Source organism: Ascaphus truei, chromosome 2 (assembly GCF_040206685.1).
Source record: "Ascaphus truei isolate aAscTru1 chromosome 2, aAscTru1.hap1, whole genome shotgun sequence".
In the NCBI taxonomy this organism is placed as follows: Eukaryota; Metazoa; Chordata; class Amphibia; order Anura; family Ascaphidae; genus Ascaphus; species Ascaphus truei.
In genome coordinates this window covers 402920071-402946267 of record NC_134484.1, presented here as the reverse complement: position 1 = coordinate 402946267, position 26197 = coordinate 402920071, and the positions used below count along the sequence as shown (strand labels likewise).

General features: G+C 43.6%; 1 protein-coding gene across 3 annotated transcripts in view; it reads left to right on the top strand.

The window, feature by feature from the left end:
- The first annotated feature begins 232 nt into the window (after positions 1-232).
- The window catches only part of HEPACAM2 (HEPACAM family member 2), a 73715-nt gene continuing 47750 nt past the window's right edge, over positions 233-26197 (top strand). For 2 of the 3 annotated variants that reach the window (XM_075587344.1, XM_075587343.1), the window contains exons 1-2: positions 233-409; positions 14410-14760. In XM_075587344.1, the coding sequence (XP_075443459.1) occupies positions 331-409; positions 14410-14760 (430 nt within the window). In that variant the 5' untranslated portion in view covers positions 233-330. The remainder of the gene's footprint in view (positions 410-14409; positions 14761-26197) is intronic. The other variant, XM_075587342.1, reaches the window with a different exon arrangement.

Here is a 26197-nt window from a genome sequence, read left to right as displayed (position 1 = left end):
TCAGAGCAATGTTTGGTGGCACACCGAGGCAGAGCAAGGAAACAAGTGAAACCCTGAAAGGCTCAGTTTAACCAACAAATGACCACAGTGGGCTGGTTTATTCCAGGTCCCTGTATGAAAATAGTCATTATTAGCTGTATATGCATATGGATGGTGAACAAGGATCTAGCAGGTGTTCATTCTCCGTGTGTCCTTTTGTATACACATTCAAATCACCTAAGGCAAGAGGCAGGATAGGGTCTGTTAGCTCATTACTGATTTCCCTAGCAAATAAACCAGCAGCTGCTGTCCTCAACACTGACTTTACACTTAGAGCTAGGTGACATTTGCATGGGACAGGATGCTACCATGGAGCTGTTTAGTGGCACATACTGCTTTTTAAAGTGCAACATATATTTGCTCCTTTTAGGTAAGACTTTTTGCATTTCTTTTCAAATAGTTTTGTAGCCGTGGAATTTCACAGGTATTCTTTGATGTAGATTGTAAACTTTAGGGGAGCGGGGGTGTAACAAGAAATAGCTTTCTATAAATGACTTGTGATGCACTGTAGTTTGTTCCATGCGTAACACAAGTTTGCAGGTAATGTTTCTATAATATTGATCATTCACATATTACCCAACAGTATAATAGGATTACAGCAGAGTGCTTATATCTATTTAAACTGATAAACCTTGTAAGGCCATAGCAATGTAGGTATTTCATCAGTAATTGTATCATTAGGTCATTTCAGATACGTAGATATTCTAGGGATGCTGTATACTTTACTTATTATGTAGTAGTATATACATATGTAAAATATACTCTTACTGTATAAACACAAATTGTATAATGACGAATGTTCTATATTTGACATACCCAGTAGTAAAGGCTAATGTTTTGCTATAAACTAATTAGATCTGAACATTTAAATACAGTATCTCACTAAGCCCTCACTGGAAATTGTAATAATTTAATGAGCACTGCAGTGGTACATTAAAAGACATGTAAATTACAATTGTATTTTTCATTTGTACATACAGTATTTATAGCATTTGTCAGACTCTTCCGAAGTCTAATCCCACTCTTAAAAAAAGGCCTTATGAATTTTTAAACAGAAAGTCCCTTGCTTTTAAATGTTTCATCAGCTGTAATTCATGCATATCTCTCATATGTTCAACTTTCTTTTAACTTTTCACATTTAACTATTAAGTATTATAGTTAACTACAATTACATTCAACTATTTTGCTTTTAAACTTTTTTCAATCATTCTCAATTTATATATATATATATATATATATATATATAAAAAATATATATAAATATATATATATACTGTATATGCACATACACACATACATATATATGTAGGGAGATAAAGTGACTCGCGCAAGGTCACAAGGAGCTGACACTGGGATCTGAACCCGTCTCCCAAACTCTGTGTCGTAGTTTTCAGTCAGTACCTTTACTTACTGAACCACTCCTTCAATGTTCAATATTTTTCTTTATTCTACATGAATTAAAATGGTACAGGGTATTAGCTGTATTGATCCAAGAACTAGGAGAAAGCAGGCAGCAGGTACAGAAATATCTGTATACCTGGGTACAAAAAATGCAACGTGATTACAAAGTGATATTGAATACTTTACCAAGACTATTCACATTTGAACCAACATTCGGTTTATTTCTGTAGTTGCATTGGTGCTATGGAGTATGCAATGATTGATTAACTTTAATACAATGTGTCCAATTGGCAATAATGCACTTTTGAGCATAACCCTCTATTTATGATAAATAGAATTGTCTGTTACTGCATTCCTGATCCCACCCCTGCTTGTCCATGAAACTCATAACATAACACAAAGGTTTTTTATTTAACCTAAAACCTGCAGCTACTGTTGCCTGTCAACACTGGCTGTGTTTTGGTATTACCTTGATGGGATAATTTCGATCCGAATTTACAGAAGAGGGGTTTTACATTGCAAGAGACCCATTTTTAGTCAAATAAAATGAATGTTTTTACACATGTTGCAAGCTTGCTGCTTCAATTATTTACAGAAAAAGGATGTTTTAATGATCTTTGGATATATTCTTGTAATCATTTTAAGATACCAAAATAAGAAGCTTTATAATAATTAAGTTTAACCTTCTTGATGCTGGAGAGGCCGTCACAATGCCACTCAGAACAAGGTGTTTTAAGCTGTTCCGGCAGAAAAGGGGGTATGGTTTTGATGATCCATTCCAGCGCTGGGAGTGCTGCAGAGCATTGCAGGTCCTTCCAGTGCTTGGAGTGCTGCAGAGCATTGCAGGTCCTTCCAGTGCTCGGAGTGCTGCAGAGCATTGCAGGTCCTTCCAGTGCTCGGAGTGCTGCAGAGCATTGCAGGTCCTTCCAGCGCTGGGAGTGCTGCAGAGCATTGCAGGTCCTTCCAGTGCTGGGAGTGCTGCAGAGCATTGCAGGTCCTTCCAGTGCTCGGAGTGCTGCAGAGAATTGCAGGTCCTTCCAGTGCTCGGAGTGCTGCAGAGCATCACAGGTCCTTCCAGCACAGGAAGTTCTGCAGAACATTGCAGGTCCTTCCAGTGCTGGGAGTGCTGCAGAACATTGCAGGTCCTTCCAGTGCTAGGAGTGCTGGGAGTGCGGCAGAGCATTGCAGATCCTTTCAGTGCTGGGAGTGCTGCAGAGCATTGCAGATCCTTTCAGTGCTGGGAGTGCTGCAGAACATTGCAGATCCTTTCAGCGCTGGAGGTGATGCATAACATTGCAGATCCTTTCAGCGCTGGGGGTGATGCAGAGCATTGCAGGTCCTTCCAGTGCTGGGAGTGCTGGGAGTGCTGCAGAGCATTGCAGATCCTTTCAGCGCTGGGAGTGCTGCAGAGCATTGCAGATCCTTTCAGTGCTGGGAGTGCTGCAGAACATTGCAGATCCTTTCAGCGCTGGGGGTGATGCAGAGCATTGCAGATCCTTTCAGTGCTGGGAGTGCTGCAGAACATTGCAGATCCTTTCAGCGCTGGGGGTGATGCAGAACATTGCAGATCCTTTCAGCGCTGGGGGTGATGCAGAACATTGCAGGTCCTTTCAGCGCTGGAGGTGATGCAGAACATTGCATGTCCTTCCAGTGCTGGGAGTGCTGCAGAGCATTGCATGTCCTTCCAGTGCTGGGAGTGCTGCAGAGCATTGCAGGTCCTTCCAGTGCTGGGAGTGCTGCAGAGCATTGCAGGTCATTCCAGTGCTGGGAGTGCTGCAGAGCATTGCAGGTCCTTCCAGTGCTGGGAGTGCTGCAGAGCATTGCAGGTCCTTCCAGTGCTGGGAGTGCTGCAGAGCATTGCAGGTCCTTCCAGTGCTGGGAGTGCTGCAGAGCATCGCAGGTTCTTCCAATGCTGGCGAGATTAACCATTTTGCTGCCTCTGGTAGCAAAAGGGTTAACTGTGCAGGAAGCATCACAGAAACATAACTGAATTGGGAAATACTGTAGGACATTCGGATGGCTGCCTCAGTAATTTTGCCGTGATCTGTAACTTCTGCTATTCATATTTCCTTATCTCACTCCCACGATTCACTGCTTCCTCTTTTTGGTGATTACATGTACTTTGAACGACATTATGTCGGGTTTTCTTTTCTGTAGACACGTTTCAGATCTTTTATATTTAAAATGATAACTACCTGTGTAATATAGAGTATATTATAATGCAGAATACATATAAGAGTATGTTTAATAAGCTGTGCTATGCCATAGGACACCTTCCAACCCTGTTACACGCCTTACTGCCCATCCACTTGAACGGCTGTGAGTTTTTTTCCGGGGCTGGAAGTTGTCAGCAATGGCTAGTAAATATATCCCTAATTACTGTAACATGTTAAGTGTAGGAGAAAACATACAGTATACTGTGGCTATTCAATGTTTAAAGAGAAACAATATTTAAAGCAGATGTTCACTGTGGACAAATATCTTTTATTTCCCTATTGTGAACCTCAAATATCTCCCCAATGGATGACTGCACGTAACATTCTTTCAGGAGATCCCTATTATAAAATAATTATATTTTCAGCATTAATTTGCCTTTTATCAAGAAGGCTGGAGCAAGTTTCCTTTCAGATGATATTGCTATTCTTGCCACTAGACAAATTGTCTCTCAAAACCACCAAGAATGCAGCTATGCATCAGGAGACGTTTAATTTTGGGTACCTAAATACAGTAGTACAGTACAGGATGAGAGTATAACTTTCTCAAATCTTTGCCTGTTACAAACATTACTACAGTACTTGCAATTTGCAGTAAATGGTCAAGTTGTTATATCATTTATTTACAACAAAAAACAAATAAAGATGCCCAAAGCTACTTCCAATGTGACAAAAATACACAGTGCATAGCCTGCTAACGGTAATGCCTTGAAGTGGCAGCATGCTTAAGATGCTTTGGCCAAAGGGTTAAACTAAATGACCCTTTTTCAAGAGAATATATACAGTAGGTATTGCACTGTGTATTTTTGTCACACTGGAAGTAGCTGTGGGCATCTTTGTTTGTTTTTCGTTATATACATTTAGCCACGCCCACTAGCACTCCTTTTGACACACACACATACTGTATATATATTAACACACATTCCCAGCTAGCTCAAACTCCCACACCCGCCACATCAGTAATATATATCTATGTCAACAAGAGTGCTACTGAGCGTGCAATTGTATACAACAAGAGACAGGTGTGCCCAATGCTACATCCCATTGTCAATGGGATGTAGCATTGGGCATCCCTGTCTCTTGTTGTACATATATATATATAGCTTGTTATCATCATTTATTTATCAGCACTACTATCAATATCGCATGATCCTTTAAAACCATATAGATGATGTGTTAACACGTGAGCTGAGGAGTAAGAAATACATGTACCTTCAATGGCCAAGTTACTGTATGTTGACATTTCCTATTGGTCAAATAAAAGGTGTCATGGCCAGAGGTTAGCATTATTGTTGTCTTTGTTTTGGAATTGACATATACAAGTATTTAAAAGTACCTAACTACCTGTAAGTACTGTATCTGTGCTATACTCAATTCATATTGTATTGTATTGTATGTATTGTATGTCTTTATTTATATAGCGCCATTAATGTACATAGCGCTTCACAGTAGTAATACATGTGGTAATCAAATAAATAACAGATAATATAAATAACAGATCATGGGAATAAGTGCTTTAGACATAAAAGTAACATTAAGGAAGAGGAGTCCCTGCCCCGAGGAGCTTACAGTCTAATTGGTAGGTAGGTAGAACGTACAGAGACAGTAGGAGGGAGTTCTGGTAAGTGCGTCTGCAGGGGGCCAAGCTTTATGTATCATGTGTTCAGAATATCCACAGGGCAATTAATATGCTTCTTTAAGCAAGTGTGTCTTAAGGTGGGTCTTAAAGGTGGATAGAGAGGGTGCTAGTCGGGTACTGAGGGGAAGGGCATTCCAGAGGTGTGGGGCAGTCAGTGAAAAAGGTTTAAGGCGGGAGAGGGCTTTAGATACAAAGGGGGTAGAAAGAAGACATCCTTGAGAAGAACGCAAGAGTCTGGATGGTGCATAACGAGAAATTAGGGCTGAGATGTAAGGAGGGGCAGAAGAGTGTAAAGCTTTAAAAGTGAGTAGAAGAATGGAGTGTGAGATGCGGGATTTGATCGGAAGCCAGGAGAGGGATTTCATGAGGGGAGATGCTGAGACACATCTCAGAAAGAGTAGAGTGACTCTGGCAGCAGCGTTTAGGATAGATTGTAGGGGAGACAGGTGAGAGGCAGGAAGACCGGACAGCAGGAGGTTACAGTAATCAAGACGGGAGAGAATGAGGGCCTGAGTCAGAGTTTTAGCAGTCGAGCAACAGAGGAAAGGACGTATCTTTGTTATATTGCGGAGGAAAAAGCGACAAATTTTAGAAATGTTTTGAATGTGAGAGGAGAATGTGAGAGAGGAGTCGTGTGACCCCTAAGCAGCGTGCTTGGGCTACTGGGTAAATGATCGTAGTTCCAACAGTAATGTGGAAGGAGGTAGTAGGGCCAGGTTTGGGAGGAAGTATGAGGAGCTCTGTTTTAGCCATGTTGAGTTTAAGGCGGCGGAGGGCCATCCAGGATGATATAGCAGAGAGACATTCAGAAACTTTGGTTTGTACAGCAGGTGTAAGGTCGGGTGTTGAAAAGTATATTTGTGTGTCGTCAGCATAGAGGTGATATTTAAACCCAAAAGATGTTATTAGGTCACCTAGAGAGAGTGTGTACAGAGAAAAGAGAAGAGGTCCCAGGACAGAGCCCTGGGGTACCCCCACAGAGAGATCAATAGAGGAGGAGGAGGTGTTAGCAGAAGAGACACTGAAAGTACGATGGGAGAGGTAGGATGAGATCCAGGATAGAGCTTTGTTCCGAATACCAAGAGTATGGAGAATGTGAAGGAGAAGAGGGTGGTCCACGGTGTCAAATGCTGCAGAGAGGTCAAGTAATAGGAGCAGAGTGTAATGACCTCTGTCTTTGGCAGCATGGAGGTCGTCAGTTATTTTAGTGAGGGCTGTTTCCGTGGAGTGAGCCAGATTGTAGAGGGTCTAGGAGAGAATAGGTGTTGAGAAAATGGAGCAAGCGAGAGAATACAAGACGTTCAAGGAGTTTAGAGGCAAAAGGCAGGAGGGAGACAGGTCGATAGTTAGAAAGACAGGTAGGATCAAGCTTGCTGTTCTTGAGTAATGGTATGACTGTTGCATGTTTGAAGGAGGATGGAAAGGTTCCAGAGCAGAGGGAGGAGTTAAAAATGTTTGTGAGCGTAGGGATTATAGTAGGAGCAAGAGGTTTTAGGAGATGGGAGGGAATGGGGTCAAGAGGGCAAGTGGTAGAGGGAGAAGAGGCGATCAACAGAGACACATCCTCCTCTGAGACAGTGGAAAAAGAGTCAAGGAAGGCAGGAGGAGAGTTAGGAAGAGGTGTAGGATGGGAGGAAGAAACAGAGGGGATGTTCTGACGTATGGATTCCACCGTTTCCTTAAAATAGTCAGCAAAGTCCTGAGGTGAGATGGAGGAAGGAGAGGCAGCTGAGGGTGGTTTGAGTAGAGTATCAAAGACAGAGAACAGTCGGCGTGGGTTAGACTTGTGCATGTTGATTAGAGTAGAAAAGTAGGCTTGTTTAGCTTGCGAGAGGGCAGAGTTGAAACAGGATAGCAAAAAGAGATCTTTGTGCTACAAGAATTGTATCCTCAAATTATCTTGTTTAGTTTTGGAAATGCATGGGAGCTGAGGTAACATGTAGCAATAAATATTGCTTCCAGATTAGTTATTTTTCAGGGAAATACTGCAACGGTGCGCAAACTGTGGGGCGCGCCCCCTTGGGGGGGGCGCAAGATTATGTAGGGGGGGCGCGGGCTGCGTGCGGGGAAACATGGGGGCGGGCAGAGCTGTGCACGGGCGGCCAGAAGCTCCGTGCTGAGATTGCTTCCCTGCTCTGACTTGAAGAGGGGGCGGGGCCAGAAGCTCCGTGCTGAGACTGCTTCCCTGCTCTGCCCTTGCAGAGGGGGCAGGGCCTTGCTGCAGGGCCTTCCCTGCACACAGACAAGCCCTCCTCCTCCTGTCTGTTACCGCCCGTTTTCAGCAGCACATGGGGGGACCTGAGCAGGCTTAGTTACTCCCTCCCCCCACCCACCAGGTGTGGTTGAGTGTGTGTGTGGTTGAGTGAGTGAGTGTGTGTGGTTAAGTGAGTGTGTGTGTGTGTGTGTGGTTGAGTGAGTGTGTGTGTGGTTGAGTGTGTGTGTGGTTGTGTGTTTGTGTGTGTGTGTATGTGGTGGGGGGGTGAGTGTGTGTGTGTGGTTGTGCGTGTGGGGGTTGCGTTTGTAGGGTTGAGCGTGCGTGTGGTTGTGTGTGTGTGGTTGAGTGTGTGTGTGGGGGGGGGTGAGTGTGTGTGTGTGGGGGGGGTGGGGTTGAGTGTGTGGGGTTGAGTGTGTGTGTGGGGGGGGGGGTTGAGTGTGTGTGTGTGTGGTGATTGAGTATGTGTGTTGTCTGTGTTTGTGTGTGTGTGTTGTGATTAAATGCAGCGGTGCACAAACTGGGGGGGGGGGCGCCCCGGTTGCAAGATTATTTAGGCGGGACGCGTGCGGCAAAACCTGGGTGCGCAGGCGAAAAAGATGTGCGCGGGCGGCCAAAAAGATGTGCGCGGGTGGGCAGCCGAAGATGTGCGCGGGCAGCCGTACAGGATAGTGCAGGTAGCGGCCACGTGATTCAGAGGTACGGGGGAGGAGCATGCGCGAGCGCTGTGATGTCAAATCTCCCTCCTTCGGTGTCTGCCCTGCAATAGCGCTGTGTTCCTGCTCTCCTCCGCTAGCAACCTGCTTCGCTGCGATCCTCTGCAAGTGAGAGGGTCGGCTGCCACTATATCAATCATACTATGAATGTACAGAAATAATTAAAAAAAAGTGTAAACACTTCCCGCTCGTGTTTGCAAAATTATGCAGGACACGCTGCGCTCATGCTTGGAGAGTTGGTGATGTCACCACTCTCAGCGGCAGCGTGGACGCAGCCTAATTTTGCAAGAGCGAGCTGTTGAAGTATGTAAGTATTTAGACTGCGTTTATAGTGCCGGCGACGCGACGTCTCCCGAAAACAAATGCATTGTCGCTGCCGCGTGCGCTTATAGTAAGAGCAACGGGGCGACACGATTTTTTGAAGCCGGCAATATTTGATTTTTCAAGGGCTGTCGCCTCATGTGAAAGCCCCTGAACCAATCAATGGCCTGGTCGCCCGCGCCGCCACAAACGAAATACAACGTCATGCGTCTCCGTCGCGGGCACTATACGCGCGGCCTTAGACATTGTATTTACATTGTATACCGTTTAATAAAAGGGTTTTTTTTTCTTGTGATTTAGATTACATCAGGCAGGGGGGGCCCGAGAAATTTCATGGATATAAAGGGGGGCTCGGCATAAAAAGTTTGCTCACCCCTGAAATACAGCATACAGTAGTACAAGGAGTCATTTTTAGCCGCAATTATAAAAATGCCCTGAACATTTGCTGCAGACACTCTTACATAAACAGTAACGGCCATGTGTTCCTGCTCACCATTTCATGATTCAATGAGTAGTTTTAAGGTTTAAACAAAACACTTTTGCTGCTTAATCTTTGCCGTTCCCCTTTTACCATAATGTGTACGCTCTTTTGAGCAGTAATCCTTTAGGGATATATACTTTTAATTGTTGTATTTTGTGAGAGTTTAACAAATGCTTTAAAGTAACAATAAAAGAGAAATAGACTTGACATGATAAACACAGACAACATTGCCAAAGCTTTGTAAAGGTGTACAATCTTAATTAAGGTGTCAAAAGAAAGGATGGGGGGAAGAAAGAACAAAAGCGTGGTCCAAACAATATTGTTGAATGTCAATATTCATTTCAGTTGCTGATTATAATACAATACATGTAGGTGTTATTTAAGTAATAATCCCCGAAGAACAGGGCTTCGCCTCGGGCCTTCAACTCTTCCAGCCAGGGCATTATTGGCCAGTAATGTCCTGTTCTGAGGGGATTATTACTATTATAGGCTAAATGTAGACTTTTTTCATAAATAATAGACACTTTTCTATAGTTATATAGATTTTTTAATTAAAATAAAATGGTAAATACATGAATCCACCTCTATATACTCTTACACTGCAGATATCTATATCCACACACTGCCGCCCCCTCTGTACACACACACACACACACACACATACACACACACACAACACAGCAGCTCAACACAAAACACAGCAGATCTACACACACACATAAACTGCTGCTACACACACACAACACAGCACCTCCTCACACACAGCCACACACACACACACACACACACACACACACACACACACACACACACACACACTGGAGCTCAACACACACACAACACAGCACCTCTACACACAACACAACACAGCACCTCTACACACAACACAGATCCTCTACACACAACACCTCTGCACACAACACAGAACCTCTACACCAAGCATGTGAAACTCAAAGGCTAACACGGGCCAAATAAACAAGGTTTAAGTTTATGTGGGCCGCAAAAAAATAAAAACTTACATTTTCATAGAAACTTAGGTTTATTTCGAAAAGTACAGTATTAAAAAAAAACGATAAAATTAATGTTTTTTTCCTTACACTTAGCATCTCTGACTCTCTCTCTCCCTCTCCAACTCTCTCTCCCTCTCCAACTCTCGCCCTCTCTCTGACTCCCTCTCTCTCTGACTGACTCCCTGCCTCTCTCTGACTGACTCCCTCCCTCTCTGACTGACTGACTCTCTCTCTCTGACACTCTCTCTCTCCGACTGACTCTCTATCTCTCTCTGACTGACTCTCTCTCTCTCTGACTCTCTCTCTCAATGACTGACTCTCTCTCTCTCTGACTGACACTCTGACTGACTGACTCTCTCTGACTGACTGACTCTCTCTGACGGACTGACTCTCTCTCTCTCTCTCTGACTGACTGACTCTCTCTCTCTGACTGACTCTCTCTCTGACTGACTCTCACTCTCTCTCTGACTGACTCTCTCTCTCTCTCTGGCTGACTGACTCTCTCTGACTGACTCTCTCTGACTGACTCTCTCTCTCTGACTGACTCTCTCTGACTGACTCTCTCTGACTGACTCTCTCTCTGACTGACTCTCTCTCTGACTGTCTCTCTCTGACTGACTCTCTCTCTCTGACTGACTCTCTCTCTATGTCTGACTCTCTTTCTCTGACTGACTCTCTCTCACTCTCTCTCTCTGACTGACTCTCTCTCTCTGACTGACTCTCTCTCTCTCTCTCTCTCTCTCTCTCTCTCTGATTGACACTCTCTCTCTCTCTCTCTCTCTGACTGACTCTCTCTTTTTCTGACTGACTCTCTCTCTCTGACTGACTCTCTCTCCTGACTGACTCTCTCTCTCTCTGACTGACTCTCTCTCTCTGACTGACTCTCTCTCTCTAGCTCACTGACTCTCTCTGACTGACTCTCTGACTGACTCTCTCTCTGACTGACTCTCTCTGACTGACTCTCTCTGACTGACTCTCTCTGACTGACTCTCTCTCTGACTGACTCTCTGGCTGACTCTCTCTCTCTCTGACTGACTCTCTCTCTCTGACTGACTCTCTCTCTATGTCTGACTCTCTTTCTCTGACTGACTCTCTCTCACTCTCTCTTTCTCTGACTGACTCTCTCTCACTCTCTCTCTCTCTCTCTGACCGACTCTCTCTCTCTCTCTCTCTCTCTCTGACTGACACTCTCTCTCTCTCTCTCTGACTGACTCTCTCTTTCTCTGACTGACTCTCTTTCTCTGACTGACTCTCTCTCTCTCTCTCTGACTGACTCTCTTTCTCTGACTGACTCTCTCTCTGACTGACTCTCACTCTCTCCCTGACTGACTCTCTCTCTCTGACTGACTCTCTCTCGCCTGACTGACTCTCTCTCTCTGACTGACTCTCTCTCTCTGACTGACTCTCTCTCTCTCTCTCTGGCTGACTGACTCTCTCTGACTGACTCTCTCTCTGACTGACTCTCTCTGACTGACTCTCTCTGACTGACTCTCTCTCTGACTGACTCTCTGGCTGACTCTCTCTCTCTCTGACTGACTCTCTCTCTATGTCTGACTCTCTTTCTCTGACTGACTCTCACTCTCTCTCTCTCTCTGACTGACTCTCTCTCTCTCTCTGACTGAAACTCTCTCTCTCTCTGACTGACACTCTTTCTCTCTCTCTCTGACTGACTCTCTCTTTCTCTGACTGACTCTCTTTCTCTGACTGACTCTCTCTCTCTCTCTGACTGACTCTCTCTCTCTGACTGACTCTCTGGCTGACTGACTCTCTGGCTGACTCTCTCTCTCTCTGACTGACTCTCTCTCTCTGACTGACTCTCTCTCTATGTCTGACTCTCTTTCTCTGACTGACTCTCTCTCACTCTCTCTCTCTGACTGACTCTCTCTCTCTCTCTGACTGACTCTCTCTCTCTCTCTCTAACTGACTCTCTCTCTCTCTGTGACTGACACTCTCTCTATCTCTCTCTCTCTGACTGACTCTCTCTTTCTATGACTGACTATCTGTCTCTGGCTGATTCTCTCTCTGACTGACTCTCTCTCTCTCTGACTCACTCTCTGACTCTCTCTCTGACTGACTCTCTCTCTCTCTCTGACTAGCGCTCTCTCTCTCTGACTGACTCTCTCTCTCTCTAACTGACTCTCTCTCTCTCTCTGTGACTGACTCTCTCTCTGACTGACTCTCTCTCTCTCTCTGACTGACTCTCTCACTTTCTGACTGACTCTCTCTCTGTGACTGACTCTCTCTCTCTCTGACTGACACTCTCTCTCTGACTGACTCTCTCTCTCTCTGACTGACTCTCTCTCTGACTGACACTCTCCCTGACTGACTCTCTCTCTCTGACTGACTCTCTCACTGACTCTCTCTCTCTCTCTCTCTGACTTTCTCTCTCTCTCTGACTGACTCTCTCTCTCTCTGACTGACTCTCTCTCTCTGACTGACTCTCTCTCTTTGACTGACTCTCTCTCTCTGACTGACTCTCTCTCTCTCTCTCTCTCTCTGTGACTGACTCTCTCTCTCTCTGACTGACTGACTCTCTCTCTGACTGACTCTCTCTCTCTCTCTCTCTCTCTCTCTCTGACTGACTGACACTCTCCCTGACTGACTCTCTCTGACTGACTCTCTCTCTCTCTGACTGACTCTCTCTCTCTGACTCTTTCTGACTGACTCCCTCTCTGACTCTCTCCCTCTCTCTCACTCTCTCCCTCTCCCAGACACACTCTCTCTCTCCCAGACACACTCTCTCTCTCTCCCAGACACACTCTCTCTCTCCCAGACACTCTCTCTCTCCCAGACACACTCTCTCTCCCAGACACACTCTCTCTCTCTCCCAGACACAGTCTCTCTCTCTCCCAGAAACAGTCTCTCTCTCCCAGACACTCTCTCTCACACACTGTCTCTCCCAGACACACTCTCTCTCTCTCCCAGACACACTCTCTCTCTCAGACACACACACACACACACACACACACACACACACACACACACACACACACACACACACACACACACACACACACACACACACACACACACACACACACTCACATACACTCACACACAGACACACACACACACCCTCAGACACTCACATACACACACTCAGACACACTCACACACAGACACACACACACACACACTAACACACACACACACACTCACACACACAGACACTCACACACAGACACACACACACACTCAGACACTCACAGACACCCCCCCCCCCCCACACACACACTTTATTATTAACCCCTTCCTTTGCCAGAGATGGGCCAGCACTACCCACAGTGATGCATGCAAGGAAGACTCATCAAAGGGGATGAGACAAATGACAACTAGCCCAACCAATATATTAAGAACACAGATGTTGTGTATAAAGTTGTTGAAGAAAAAAATTGACTGATTGTCTCCCTCCCAAGCCCACGTTTGCAGCCGGGAGCGCTGACAACGCGATACATGGCTTTGAAGGCGGGCGGTGGTGTTAGCAGATGGGAGAGCTCGCGGCACACTTGGCTTGGCCTGTGCTGTGGTTTGACGATGAATCTTCTCAGTTCACAGAGCAAGGGGGAGGAGTCAACCCATGGCTGATACTTTTTAACCAATCCCCTGCCCTGTCTCAGAGCTGTTCCTACTTTTAGACCAATTCCCTGCCCTGTCTCAGCTCTTCTGAAAGCTGATTGGCTGAAAATAATCACATTGAAATCAACACTTTGCAAGCAGCTAAATTTCCGGGCATTACTGATTGGATAATGCCCGGAATTTTAACCAATCAGAGGTCAGGAATTTCAATAATGCCCGGAATTTGACTGCTTTAGCCTATAATTGAAGTTACCTGGTGCTTTATACCTAGAAAGGAATGTAGCAGCAATCCAACAGTGGCCAGGGCTTATTTGTAAAGCGTACCGCGAGGCATTCTCCACACACAAAAAATGAGGGTTACAAAAAGGAAGAGGAAATGTGTGCACAACATTTTCCTTGGACGGAGGAAATTAAACAGGTTCCACTTAAAACTCCACACAAATTGATTTGAGATGTGAAAATTGATTCTCTATCTGCGGAGTCATCCGAGACAGATAAGGCAAACTTGAGAAAAAGCTTAGGATTTAAATGATAATATGTTTAAAATTCTGCCTAGTAGAAAATTCAAAAAATATATATACAGTATGTGTGGATATAATTATGTGCAAGACAGATGCGTATCTTTAATATAAGCATGTGATGTATATTTTTGGTGGACAATGATTGTCATATTAAAAATAATGTTTATAATAAATAACATTTGCAAAAAAAATATTTCAACAGTATTGTTGATCAATATAATTAACTTATTTTGTACATTATTAACATGTTCTCTGTTTATATGCTATCTCTTTGAAACAGGCACTTGTTCGACATTGACACTTACAACTCCGTCAACAACCATCCATGGCATTGAAGGACAACCACTTATTCTTCCAGTTCACTACAATTATAACACTTCTGCATCTGGCATCCAAATCATATGGTTGCTTGAAAGGTCTCAGACTGTGGCAAGATATTTGCTAACTTCCATTAATGAATCAGTGGTTCCAGATCTGGAATTCCAACATAAGTTTTCTCTGAATCCTCCAAATGCATCATTGCTGATCAATTCATTACATTTACATGATGAGGGCAACTATATTGTGAAAGTCAATATCCGAGGCAGCACTACCGTTTCAGCTACTCAAAAGATTGCAGTTACTGTCAATGGTGAGTCTATGAAGACCATTTATACTTACTCCTACACCTTGCTGTTGCCACTACATGATATTAGTGAATGGCAAACAAGTTATAGCATATGACATATGAGGGCAAAAGCAGTGTTCATTAGTGGTAGGATTAATTTAGACAATTTAGATTAATCTATATATACATATATATATAGTGCAGAATAAATGAGTTCTTCAGTATTAGGTGATACCTTATATATGTATATACATATATAAAGAATCAATAAGAATAAAAACGGGATACCTAAATAACCACCATAGGGTGGAAAACATCTCTATCAATATTAACAATGTGTATCAATTGTATTGTATGGACACACTGCAGCTACAGTAGATAGGAAGAAGGAGTCCTCAGATTCCCTACAGCGATGCAAAGCAAAAAAGGGGAGAGGGAAGAGGAGACTCTTGCTACAGACTAATGATTAAAGGAGAAGTGCAAACTAAGAAGTACAGTAAATAGCATATGCATCGCTGTGCCGAGTCTGAGGACTCCTTCTTACTCCTAGGGGCCTATTCAGTAAACTTTGATAAGTGACTTATCAACTGGTAAATGCACTTTTCAAGCGATATTGCATGTGCAGCTATTCAGAGCTTCGATAACATGGCAAAATCATTTGGCAGAGGCTTCTTACTGATCATTAGCACTCTCGCTCAGACATGCCCATTTTTTGCCAGCAACTGCTATTCAGGTAGCTTTGATATGCATATAGCCTGGGTCCCTCTGGTACCCTGTAAGCCCCTTATCTTGCAGCTGTGGCTGGCAGCGAGTGCGGGCTGTGCTTCATGGGGGTAGGGGGTGCGCGGGTGCCGTCGGCGGGCTGTGTGCATCCCCGTGAAGTGCAGGTGCGTTGCGGGTGGTTGGCACTCTTCGGCGGGACGCCGGGAAGGGCGATGCCATATTGGGAGACTTGTGCATGCGCAGTGTTTAGCGTGTGCGGGGCGATTACATACAGAGTGAAGCTGGGGAACTACAATCCCCAGCAGCCCCAGGGACTGCTAGTCATATGGGGAGATACAGCCAATTGGGCTGCAGGATTCACAGAGTACTGCCATTGTTACATTTGGTGGGCTGAGGAGCCCCCCAGTCTGAGATGGGACAAGAAGAGGGTAGGGTGTGTGTGCAGGGTGTCTGTGACCCCTGCGCTAGGCCAGAAACCCCTTAGGCCCCAGCTAGGTCCCGACTCCCTCTTTGAGCTTGTGGCTGCTGCATGGACAATCCCAGTAGATAGGGACACTGCCCTGTAGTACAAGCGTGAGGGTCACAGCCAGGACGTGGTAGCGAACTGGCAATCTGGTGGTCTGGGACCAGATCACCCCACAGATAAGAGATGCTCTTCATGGTGGGACCCTCCAGCTGGACACCACCCCATGTGGAGGCAGACTCATCGCTTTCGACGACAGCGTGGGACCGGATGGCCCCTTTTATCTTCAGTTGGCGCTACCGGGTGCTGGAGTACCCGGCAGGTATCACACCTACACCTACCAGTGCACCAACTTTAACACAGATTGTGGGCAGCGCTGTCGCACACATTGGGTGGGTTGACTCTTGTGAACACCAGGGTGGTTGCGTGCCCAGGGGCACCTCCGTACTTTGGGGGGATATCCCATCCGAGTGTGGACATTGTGATGGAGGACACTGTGGGGTTACGGCCATGCGTGGCCTATTTGGTGTAAGTGTTATATTGTTGTTATATTGTTGTTCCCTTTTCATATGCATGCAGTAAATTGCTATCTATATCATTGTGAGTGTTATTGCATTGGGTCCTTTGACGAGTTATCCAACATAGTAGGATCCTGCACAGGTTGTGGCATTGTCACAAGACAGATCAGGCACACCCCAGGCTCCCAGCAGCAGAAGTTAAGGCCTCCTGTGAGCCACACGTAACGCACCACACACACAGTAGCCTCCCATATCTCCCATAGGGTGGGGGAAGCTGTGCTACATGCACATCGCGGCTCAAACTCGCATATGGCGAGATCAGATTTGCGATGTGCATATGAAAGATAACATTTTACTTTTACCACACCGGATTGAAGCCATGGGTCTCTGGAGGTGACCCACATTAATTTCAGCTCGGGAGACCCCCTGCTTCAAACTTATGTAGCACAGCTCCCCGCTCACCTCCGTGGTGGGTAGGGAAGGCTGCAGGGCGATCGGAGAGTACCCAGCGGCAGGGGCCGCCATCTTAAGTAACGTGTGCGTGCGCAGTAGAGTCAGGATATAGTACTGTATATCGCGCAAATAGATGTGTCTGTTCATACTGTAGAATAAAAATTAAAGCGGGTGACATATTAACAAAATATTGTAATGTTTCTATTAATTATTATAGGAGAAGCCTCTTAAACGGGACAATCCCATGTATAGTGCCATGTCAAAACAATTTATCACTGAACATATCTTCTAAAGAAAGATGTAATCATGATGGCATTATAATTACAGTAAAAAAAAGCAAAAAGAACAATTTACCTGTAGTTCAGTAGACAAAAGGCTTGGTTTACAGTTTAGACATCAGCCTAAAACATAATGGGCGTGATAACATTTTAGTACTGTGCCATCGCTATTTCGGGAATTCAGTGACAATTTAGAGTTAGGCGGAGCAGAGTCGTTACCAGCTGATGTTAAATATCAGGTCTTAAATTAGCTATGCGCAATTTGAACATTCATACAGCATTCACGGGTGCATCCAGGGTATTTAGCAACCAGATTGGTGATGATAAGTGACCACCACAAATGGGCTGGACAGTTATTGAATGAAAGTGTTTCCAGTTTCTGTATATACTATGTACTCTGTGGAGGCATTAGTGCTACGTGGGTGCAGTCAACAGCTCCCAGGACATGTGGAAAGCGAGCAAACTGGAACATTTGTTGTTTAGGGTCAGCAATAGCCTGTTCATCCTATAGTAATTTGATTAATCTTTTAATTCTAGTGAGCCACGCCCCCAATACCTGCTTCAAAACGTGGGAAAAAGCAGGTTGTGAAATGCTTGCAGAAACAGCTACTGTACTATACTTTCCCCTGAAAAAATCCTGTAGCACAAAAAATGCAATACTACCGGTAGCTTGGTCATTGAAGGGATAGCTGTTCTAATGTGTATTTTGAGCTCCAGATCAGTCTGTATAAGCTCCGAAATGTCCATAATAATGTGAGGTGTTAGACGGTACCTTTGGTGTACCTCCTGATCAAGCATGTCAATACATTAGCTCTTGCCCTCTCTACATTATTTCCCTTCTTCTCAGAGGTCCTGGTTTATTCTCAGGAATACCAAGCATTGCCAGTTTGTATCTGAGCATCAATAGGGCAGCTACAGATGCCATGGCTCTAGAAAATGTATATGGCAGATGCTCAGTTGTTACATTGCTGCCTGATTAGTGTCCGGTCCCCACAAGAACATAACTAAGAAGGGGTCTTAAAGTAAGAACAGCAGTTCTTGGAGACTAACATACAGTAAGACAAGCGCTTTTTAACGTGTCTACAGTATGCCCATGGTATGCTCATTTCAACACATGAGGGATTGTATTGTATTGTATGTCTTTATTTATATAGCGCCATTAATGTACATAGCGCTTCACAGCAGTAATACACGTGGTAATCAAATAAATAACAGATAATATAAATAACAGATCATGGGAATAAGTGCTTTAGACATTAAGGAAGAGGAGTCCCTGCCCCGAGGAGCTTACAGTCTAATTGGTAGGTAGGGAGAATGTACAGAGACAGTAAGAGAGAGTTCTGCTAAGTGCGTCTGCAGGGAGCCAAGCTTTATGTATCATGTGTTCAGAATATCCACAGTGCTATTCATATGCTTCTTTAAGCAAGTGTGTCTTAAGTTGGGTCTTAAAGGTGGATAGAGAGGGTGCTAGTCGGGTACTGAGGGGAAGGGCATTCCAGAGGTGTGGGGCAGTCAGTGAAAAAGGTTTAAGGCGGGAGAGGGCTTTATATACAAAGGGGGTAGAAAGAAGACATCCTTGAGCAGAACGCAAGAGTCGGGATGGCGCATAGCGAGAAATTAGGGCTGAGATGTAAGGAGGGGCAGAAGAGTGTAAAGCTTTAAAAGTGAGTAGAAGAATGGAGTGTGAGATGCGGGATTTGATCGGAAGCCAGGAGAGGGATTTCATGAGGGGAGATGCTGAGACAGATCTCGGAAAGAGTAGAGTGATTCTGGCAGCAGCGTTTAGGATAGATTGTAGGGGAGACAGGTGAGAGGCAGGAAGGCCGGACAGCAGGAGGTTACAGTAATCAAGACGGGAGAGAATGAGGGCCTGAGTCAGAGTTTTAGCAGTCGAGCAACAGAGGAAAGGGCGTATCTTAGTTATATTGCGGAGGAAAAAGCGACAGGTTTTAGAAATGTTTTGAATGTGAGGGGCGAATGTGAGAGAGGAGTCGAGTGTGACCCCTAGGCAGCGTGTTTGGGCTACTGGGTGAATGATCGTAGTTCCAACAGTAATGTGGAAGGAGGTAGTAAGGCCAGGTTTGGGAGGAAGTATGAGGAGCTCTGTTTTAGCCATGTTGAGTTTAAGGCGGCGGAGGGCCATCCAGGATGATATAGCAGAGAGATATTCAGAAACTTTGGTTTGTACAGCAGGTGTAAGGTCGGATGTTGAAAAGTATATTTGTGTGTCGTCAGCATAGAGGTGATAATTAAACTCAAAAGATGTTATTAGGTCACCTAGAGAGTGTGTACAGAGAAAAGAGAAGAGGTCCCAGGACAGAGCCTTGGGGTACCCCCACAGAGAGATCAATAGAGGAGGAGGAGGTGATAGCAGAAGAGACACTGAAAGTACGATGGGAGAGGTAGGATGAGATCCGGGATAGAGCTTTGTTCCGAAACTTGTCTGCTTCACCTGTTGAATCGCTATAACAACCTCCACGTAAAATGGCCTTTGAGCCTATTTTTGGCAGACTCTAAACTGGAGTCTTATTGTTATGTGTCGCAAACCGGCATTTACTCTACGACGTCACTGTTATTAGCCAACTATAAATCGGTCCTAATGTTTTTTTTTTCAATGTTTAAAATGGTAATACTTGGCTGGTGTTTTTTTTTTTTTTTTTTTGCATGTGTGTTTTTAAAGGTGTTAATTTGCTATATTTAACCTGTTAAAAGAGCCGCTCCCTTATCTCAGTTCAGCCCTAGGAGGGACCATCCCTTTAAGAGTACAAAGAATTATCCTGTTAAAAGAAAACATGCTCTGTCATTAAAATGCACGTACAGTACAGTATGCATCATATGATATGACAAAAAAACAGCTTATTCTAGTTTGGAGGAGCAATAGTTTATAGCAAAACTGGAGAACTGCAGGTTACTTGAGGTCAGTTTCAGTATCACTGTAAATGGAAATGGGTTTCTACAGCTTTGCTATGTTACTATTTCAAAACTGGACATACTGGAGGTATATCTGGAAACAGCCTGCTCTTGTTTATTGAAATGAATCATAGATTACTGTATATAGCAGCTCATGAGTTCAGCATTCTTCTATACAAATTATTCTGCCAGCAGAATCTATCATTGACACAGGACAAATTATTTTCTTTGGTGGAGAAGGAGGTCATACTGTACAGCACCACCTTGATCAACTTGGTGAAATACATAATATGATGCAATACTATTGTAATTGTTTTCTTTCGTTTTGAAACAACACTAATCACGTATCGAGTACTGTGCAATACAAACATAGAGGCAACTTAACACAGTGCAATACAAATGTGATGGTATAAGAGCGGCAGATGGAAAAGCAAAAAGCTGCGGTTCCGGAGACAGCAAGTCTTAAAACGTGTATGTCTGGACTGGCCAATGCCAGAATGTCTTACATGAGTTAAAGAGGCCTTTTTTCGGCCCTGGTGCTACATTCGTTTATTCAGATCCTCAGCTGCTCTTTATTCTCAACAGTAATGCAAGTGATGTACTGTAGGGTTTCGGTCAGGACTATCAGAAGTGGAAGAGGGAAAAGAGAGGGTGATCCCTTAAACAAGTAAAACAAGGAGAAAGGCAGAACAGCAGTTGCCACTACCAAGAAGGAGCTGCTGGATGCCATAAAATGTATGGCATATATTCAACATTTTCTTCTGCTAAGATATTTGTAATAAGAATTGACCATAGTTAATTGATTTGGCTTAATCATTTTCACCAGCCCAAAGGGCAACTAGCGAGGTGGATAAAACAACTTGCCATATTCTACTATAATATCAAACATGGAGTTGGGGGGATTCATCAGAATGGGACATGCTATCAATGCAGCCAAGTTAGAAGGGTCTGGAAGAAAAAGCACCACGGTTAATGCAAACGTCCATGACCACTTCCAGAGAAACTAACCAAGGAATGCAGATTTCTACAGCTAGGTTGGTAAAAGAGTTAAGGAGGTGCAAGAGGCTATCCACAATATTTTCACTTTGGTGCTGTGGAAGGAAAAAGGTTAAGTCGCCTTTCCGGATCAAGCACATTGACATCCACAGCAAGAGAGTTCATGTGGTCTAGCCAGACCTATTTCTCCAGCAAGGGCTACAGTTTCAAACATTGATTAGAGGTGATTCCAGATTGCTGGTCTCAGGAAAGCTGTATCTGTTATTTAAAAAAGCTACATAATAGTGGACATCTAAGGGTGGAAAAGGTCACTTGAACAGTACAGGCCCATTATCATTGCCCTCCCCCTGGTGCTGTGCTTGAAATAACTAGGTGACAAGTGCAGGGAGTGGTGCTGGATATATTAGAGTCCCTGTCAGTAATCCCTAAAGAGGGAAAATATATCCTGGAGCTGGTCAATTATTTCCCTAAAAGGGCTGAAGCATATCCCCTACCTGATTAAAGCCCCATGGTGAGACATGGTAAGGAACTTTCAGTCATGGGTATTTAAAGCTGCAGTTCAGTCTTTTTTTTTAATTTATTTTTTTTTAATTTATTTTTTTACTTCAATAGTTTCATGTGGGCAATCTCTAATTACCTAAAGAACTGTATAGCTGCCAGTCAATTCGTTCTCCATGTATTGATCGGTGAAATTTGGTGACATCATTAGTGAAGGGATCTGTTTTTCTTCTGCTTCTTTCTCTCAGTGGAAGCTCATGAATATTCATGAGCACTCCTGCACTGACATGTGCTAGAGAAAGGACAGGGCTGACAAAGGGGTGTGCCAGGGCTTGTGACAGGACATGAAGGGGCAGTGCCTTAGCAAATGGCTGTTAAAATAGAATACAAGAAAATTGGTCTTTCAAAGTTGTTTTTTTAAAACAGAAAATGCTAAAAGTATTTTTTCTTACTACAGAACTGATTTATTAAAAAAAAACACACATGCAGGATATTGACTGAACTGCAGCTTTAAGAGAGTGGGTCAACTGTTAGGAAACCAGTAGACCCAAGATAATCCCTATTCACACCAATTGGATTTTCTGGTGATTGATCCTGAACTTCTTAGCCTCCCTGGTAAATGATAATCAGGAAGAATGAGATACAGTACTATCCTCCCCTATATAATGATGGTGTACCACAGCATTTTCCAATCCTCCACTTGGTATTCTCCTTAGATGGCGATGTTTGGCAGGCAAATGTGCTTACCCATAGATCTTGAAACTGGGGGGATCTGGATGAACAGTTTTCTGACCCCTCTAACTATGCAGCTCAGGTGGTAGATTATTTGAATAACACAAGGAATATGGAAAAACATTGCCAACCTAAAGCCATGAAGGGCCAAAAAGGTTATTATGATCTTAAACCAACTGCACAAATTTGGGTATGGGATTTCACCAGGGAAAGTATGCTTGAAGTTACAATTCAATTTAAAGGGCCATATGAAATTCTACAGATAGCCTGATGTTCTACTGTGTCTCGTGAATTACTGTATTGGAATTGGGAGGAAAGCAAATCCTGGTGGAGCATAACGGACTGAAATCATATATTAATCCATTGCTTAATAATGTAACACAGGCTGAGGACTAAGAATAGTGACACAGTCAGGTAGGGAACAAATGTGAACTGATTCACTGTCTCTTGTAAAGAGCTGAAGCCCCCCCCCCCCCCACCACCACCACCAATCTCCACCAAATTAATACATAGTGATGATGGGCCTGAGAACACATTTTGGGCGAGGAACAAATATCACAAAAGGGAAGTCGCCTATGTACATGTGACCCTGTTAATACTGAGAGCCAGAAAGTGCTCTCTAGACCACCCTTCTCCCCCACAGCTTCTAGGCAGAGGCATGCTCCAAAGTAGCATAATGATTATCGCATGCAATTTGTTGCATAGGAGGAAACATCTTTTCAAAAGGGGGGCAGTGTCCGTTCCCTCTGCGCTACCTCTGAGAGACATGTAGTGAGTAGTGGAGAACAGTTACCTCAGCAAAGAAGGGTTAAAAGTTTTTGATGGGGGCTGTAGTCAGAAGCATGCCAACATGAAAACATACAATTTGCTAGACAAGCTGTCTAGGGAGCACAGCAGAGAGAGGAGCTTAAATTGTCTCTGTTGAGAGAAAAAGCAGGATGCAAGGGACAGACGCTGGACTGGGGTGGGCCCGGGAGCTGTCAGTCCAGCTGGATTCTAACCCATTTCCGTTAATTATGTTTACATAAAAATCCTGTCCCGAAATTGGCGCTCCAATTAGGGTGTCTGCTACTAGTAAGACGAAGTAGGCCCTAGCCTAGGGACATAGGCTGGAGACAGAGAAGGGCAGCAAGGCATAGTAATTAGGGACTGACACTGCTGATAGTAATGTGAGTGATCAAGGTTGGCGGGGTACCAGTTAGGGTTTTGACTCTTCGGCAGGTTACTACCTCTTCCCCTTCTACGGTAGACTGGGACAGCTCTACACTCTGTAGTGGAGGTGGACACCCGCTGCTCTATTTCCCTGTGCAGTGGAAAGTAGGTTGGGAATAATGCAAAATTGGCCCTTTCTTAATCTCACAAAGCCAAGTGATTCACCAAGCATTAACTCCAGGTGCACTGCAATTTTATTTATTATTATCATTGAAAAAATTTTCTAAAGATCATTAGATTGCCTACTAAACATGTTGAGATAAGATATGTAATCGAATAATAAAAAGAAAACAGCTAAAATGATGCGCCTCCATTTTAGATCATTTCTACACTATTCAACTTGTGGTCCATTTTGTACCAGAGGTCAAAATAGCGCACTGCCAGGGCACGCATCAGGACTTCCATAAGGAGTCGGGACGTATGGTAAAGTATAAATAAAAAACAATACCCAGGAGTAATCAAAGCGCAATCTGCTTTATCACTGCAAAATGGCGATATCTGCCATTAACGTTAATGGCAGATATCGCTGATTTGGGTGCGATCACGCTCTGATGACTCCCGGGCAATGTCTTTTATCACAAAACAAAACTTTTGTTGCAATTGCAACAATTAAAAGCTGACATTGTGTAACCCGCCAGCTTCTCCAAACCAAATGTAAGAAACAGCTTCTGCCAGTTATGGCTTGTAAATTGAGATGGAAGATTTAAAAGCTTAAGACTTTTTTTTCTCTCAGTATAAACGATGGCTTGGGAATTCATTAGCTAGTCCGTGGTTTAAAATTGTTTACTAATGTATTAACCAGCTCTGGCTGAAAAGGTTTATTTTTTTTTATTTGCTTGTTTTGTTTGTGTCCGAAATGTCACTGTGGGCAGTGAATGCAATAATGTGTGCAGCATTAAACATAACATTTTACAGAAACAATGGCCTAGAGTCATCAAACTCCATTAAAATAGAGTTAATATAGCATCTGGTAAAAAAACAAACAATATATACAGTATAAAAATAAAGCATTTTGTAGATTAATTCTGTTGTATTTCTAATGGCCAAAAGTCCTATCATCCACATTTGGCAAATAGGGCTATTGGCAATTACTCTACGGGCGGGATTTATTGTTATTGGGGGTAAGGGTAGAGAAGTGGATGTTGGGGGTAGTTCTCTGGGGAGGGTGGTTAGGACTCCTATGATGGGGGTGGAGGTTAACCCCTTGTTTGCCTTGGCAGTTAATAAAGCATTGCATGGCAGTGCCTTACTAGCCCCTTAGGTAGCCAATTAAACATTAAACCCTTCAGGATCTGTGGTATACTTCGGTAGCCACAAGCATCAAAGGTGTTAATGTATTTTTCCACCATAGGGTTATGTAATAATTTATAATACAGAACTCTATGGTAAGGTAATTAACTGCTTATGATCTGTAACATTAATTATCACATTGCAATTCTACTTAAAATATTGCATCTGATTAAAATGTTACTGCAATATTGATGACATGTCATTACATATATGTTACAGTGTTCGACAAACCTATACATTTGCTCGCCCTGGGCGAGTGGATTTAACCCCCGGGCGAGTAAATATTGGCCCAAGCAGCACACGTTTGGTACTAGGTGGCGAGTAGATTTTTTTGTGTGGCGAGTAGATTTTTTGGTGATTTGTCAACCACTGTATATGTATATTATATATATATTATATTATATATATATTATATATATTGGATGCTTTTACCGCAATGTAATGACATATCATCAATATTGCAGTAACATTTTAATCAGATGCAATATTTTAAGTAGAATTGCAATGTGATACTGTAATTAACGTTACAGATCATAAGCAGTTAATTACCTTACCATAGAGTTCTGTATTATAAATTATTACATAGCTCTATGGTGGAAAATACATTAACACCTTTGATGCTTGTGGCTACCGAAGTAGTTTAATTGGCTACCTAAGGGGCTAGTAAGGCACTGCCATGCAATGCTTTATTAACTGCCAAGGCAAACAAGGGGTTAACCTCTACCCCCATCATAGGAGTCCTAACCACCCTCCACAGAGAACTACCCCCAACATCCACTTTTCTACCCCTACCCCCAACAAGAATAAATCCCGCCCGTAGAGTAATTGCCAATAGCCCTATTAGCCAAATGTGGATAATAGGACTTTTGGCCATTAGAAATACAATAGAATTAATCTACAAAATGCTTTATTTTTAGCGGTACAACATTGATGACTTGCACCTTAACATAATGCATTTTTGGCTAACGCACTTTGATGATTCTTGGTCAATGAGTTTCTGCTATGTAGAGCCTACAATTTAATTCTGGATCCTGAGACAGAGAAATTAAAGATTATACAGCATTAACTTATCAGTGTTCTCCACAAGGCATCTCCTGGCAGAAAAGTGTAAATGTACTTACATTTGCTTAGCACCTTTTTTTTGGTGGTTTTCTATAAATCTTTGCAAAATTCACATAATTCTTGTTTGGGTATGTGCAAACCTGCCACAAGTTGTGCTAATGTCACCAGAATTATAGGCAGTATATAAATGGTCATTTGCATAGGGTCATGTGACCTGCAGACTACGGGTTTTGTAAAGGTTTTTTGCCTGATTTGCAACTTTGAGCAAAAGAAATTCACATCTCTACACAAGACTGCTTAGTAAAATTGGTTCAAAATCACCTGCC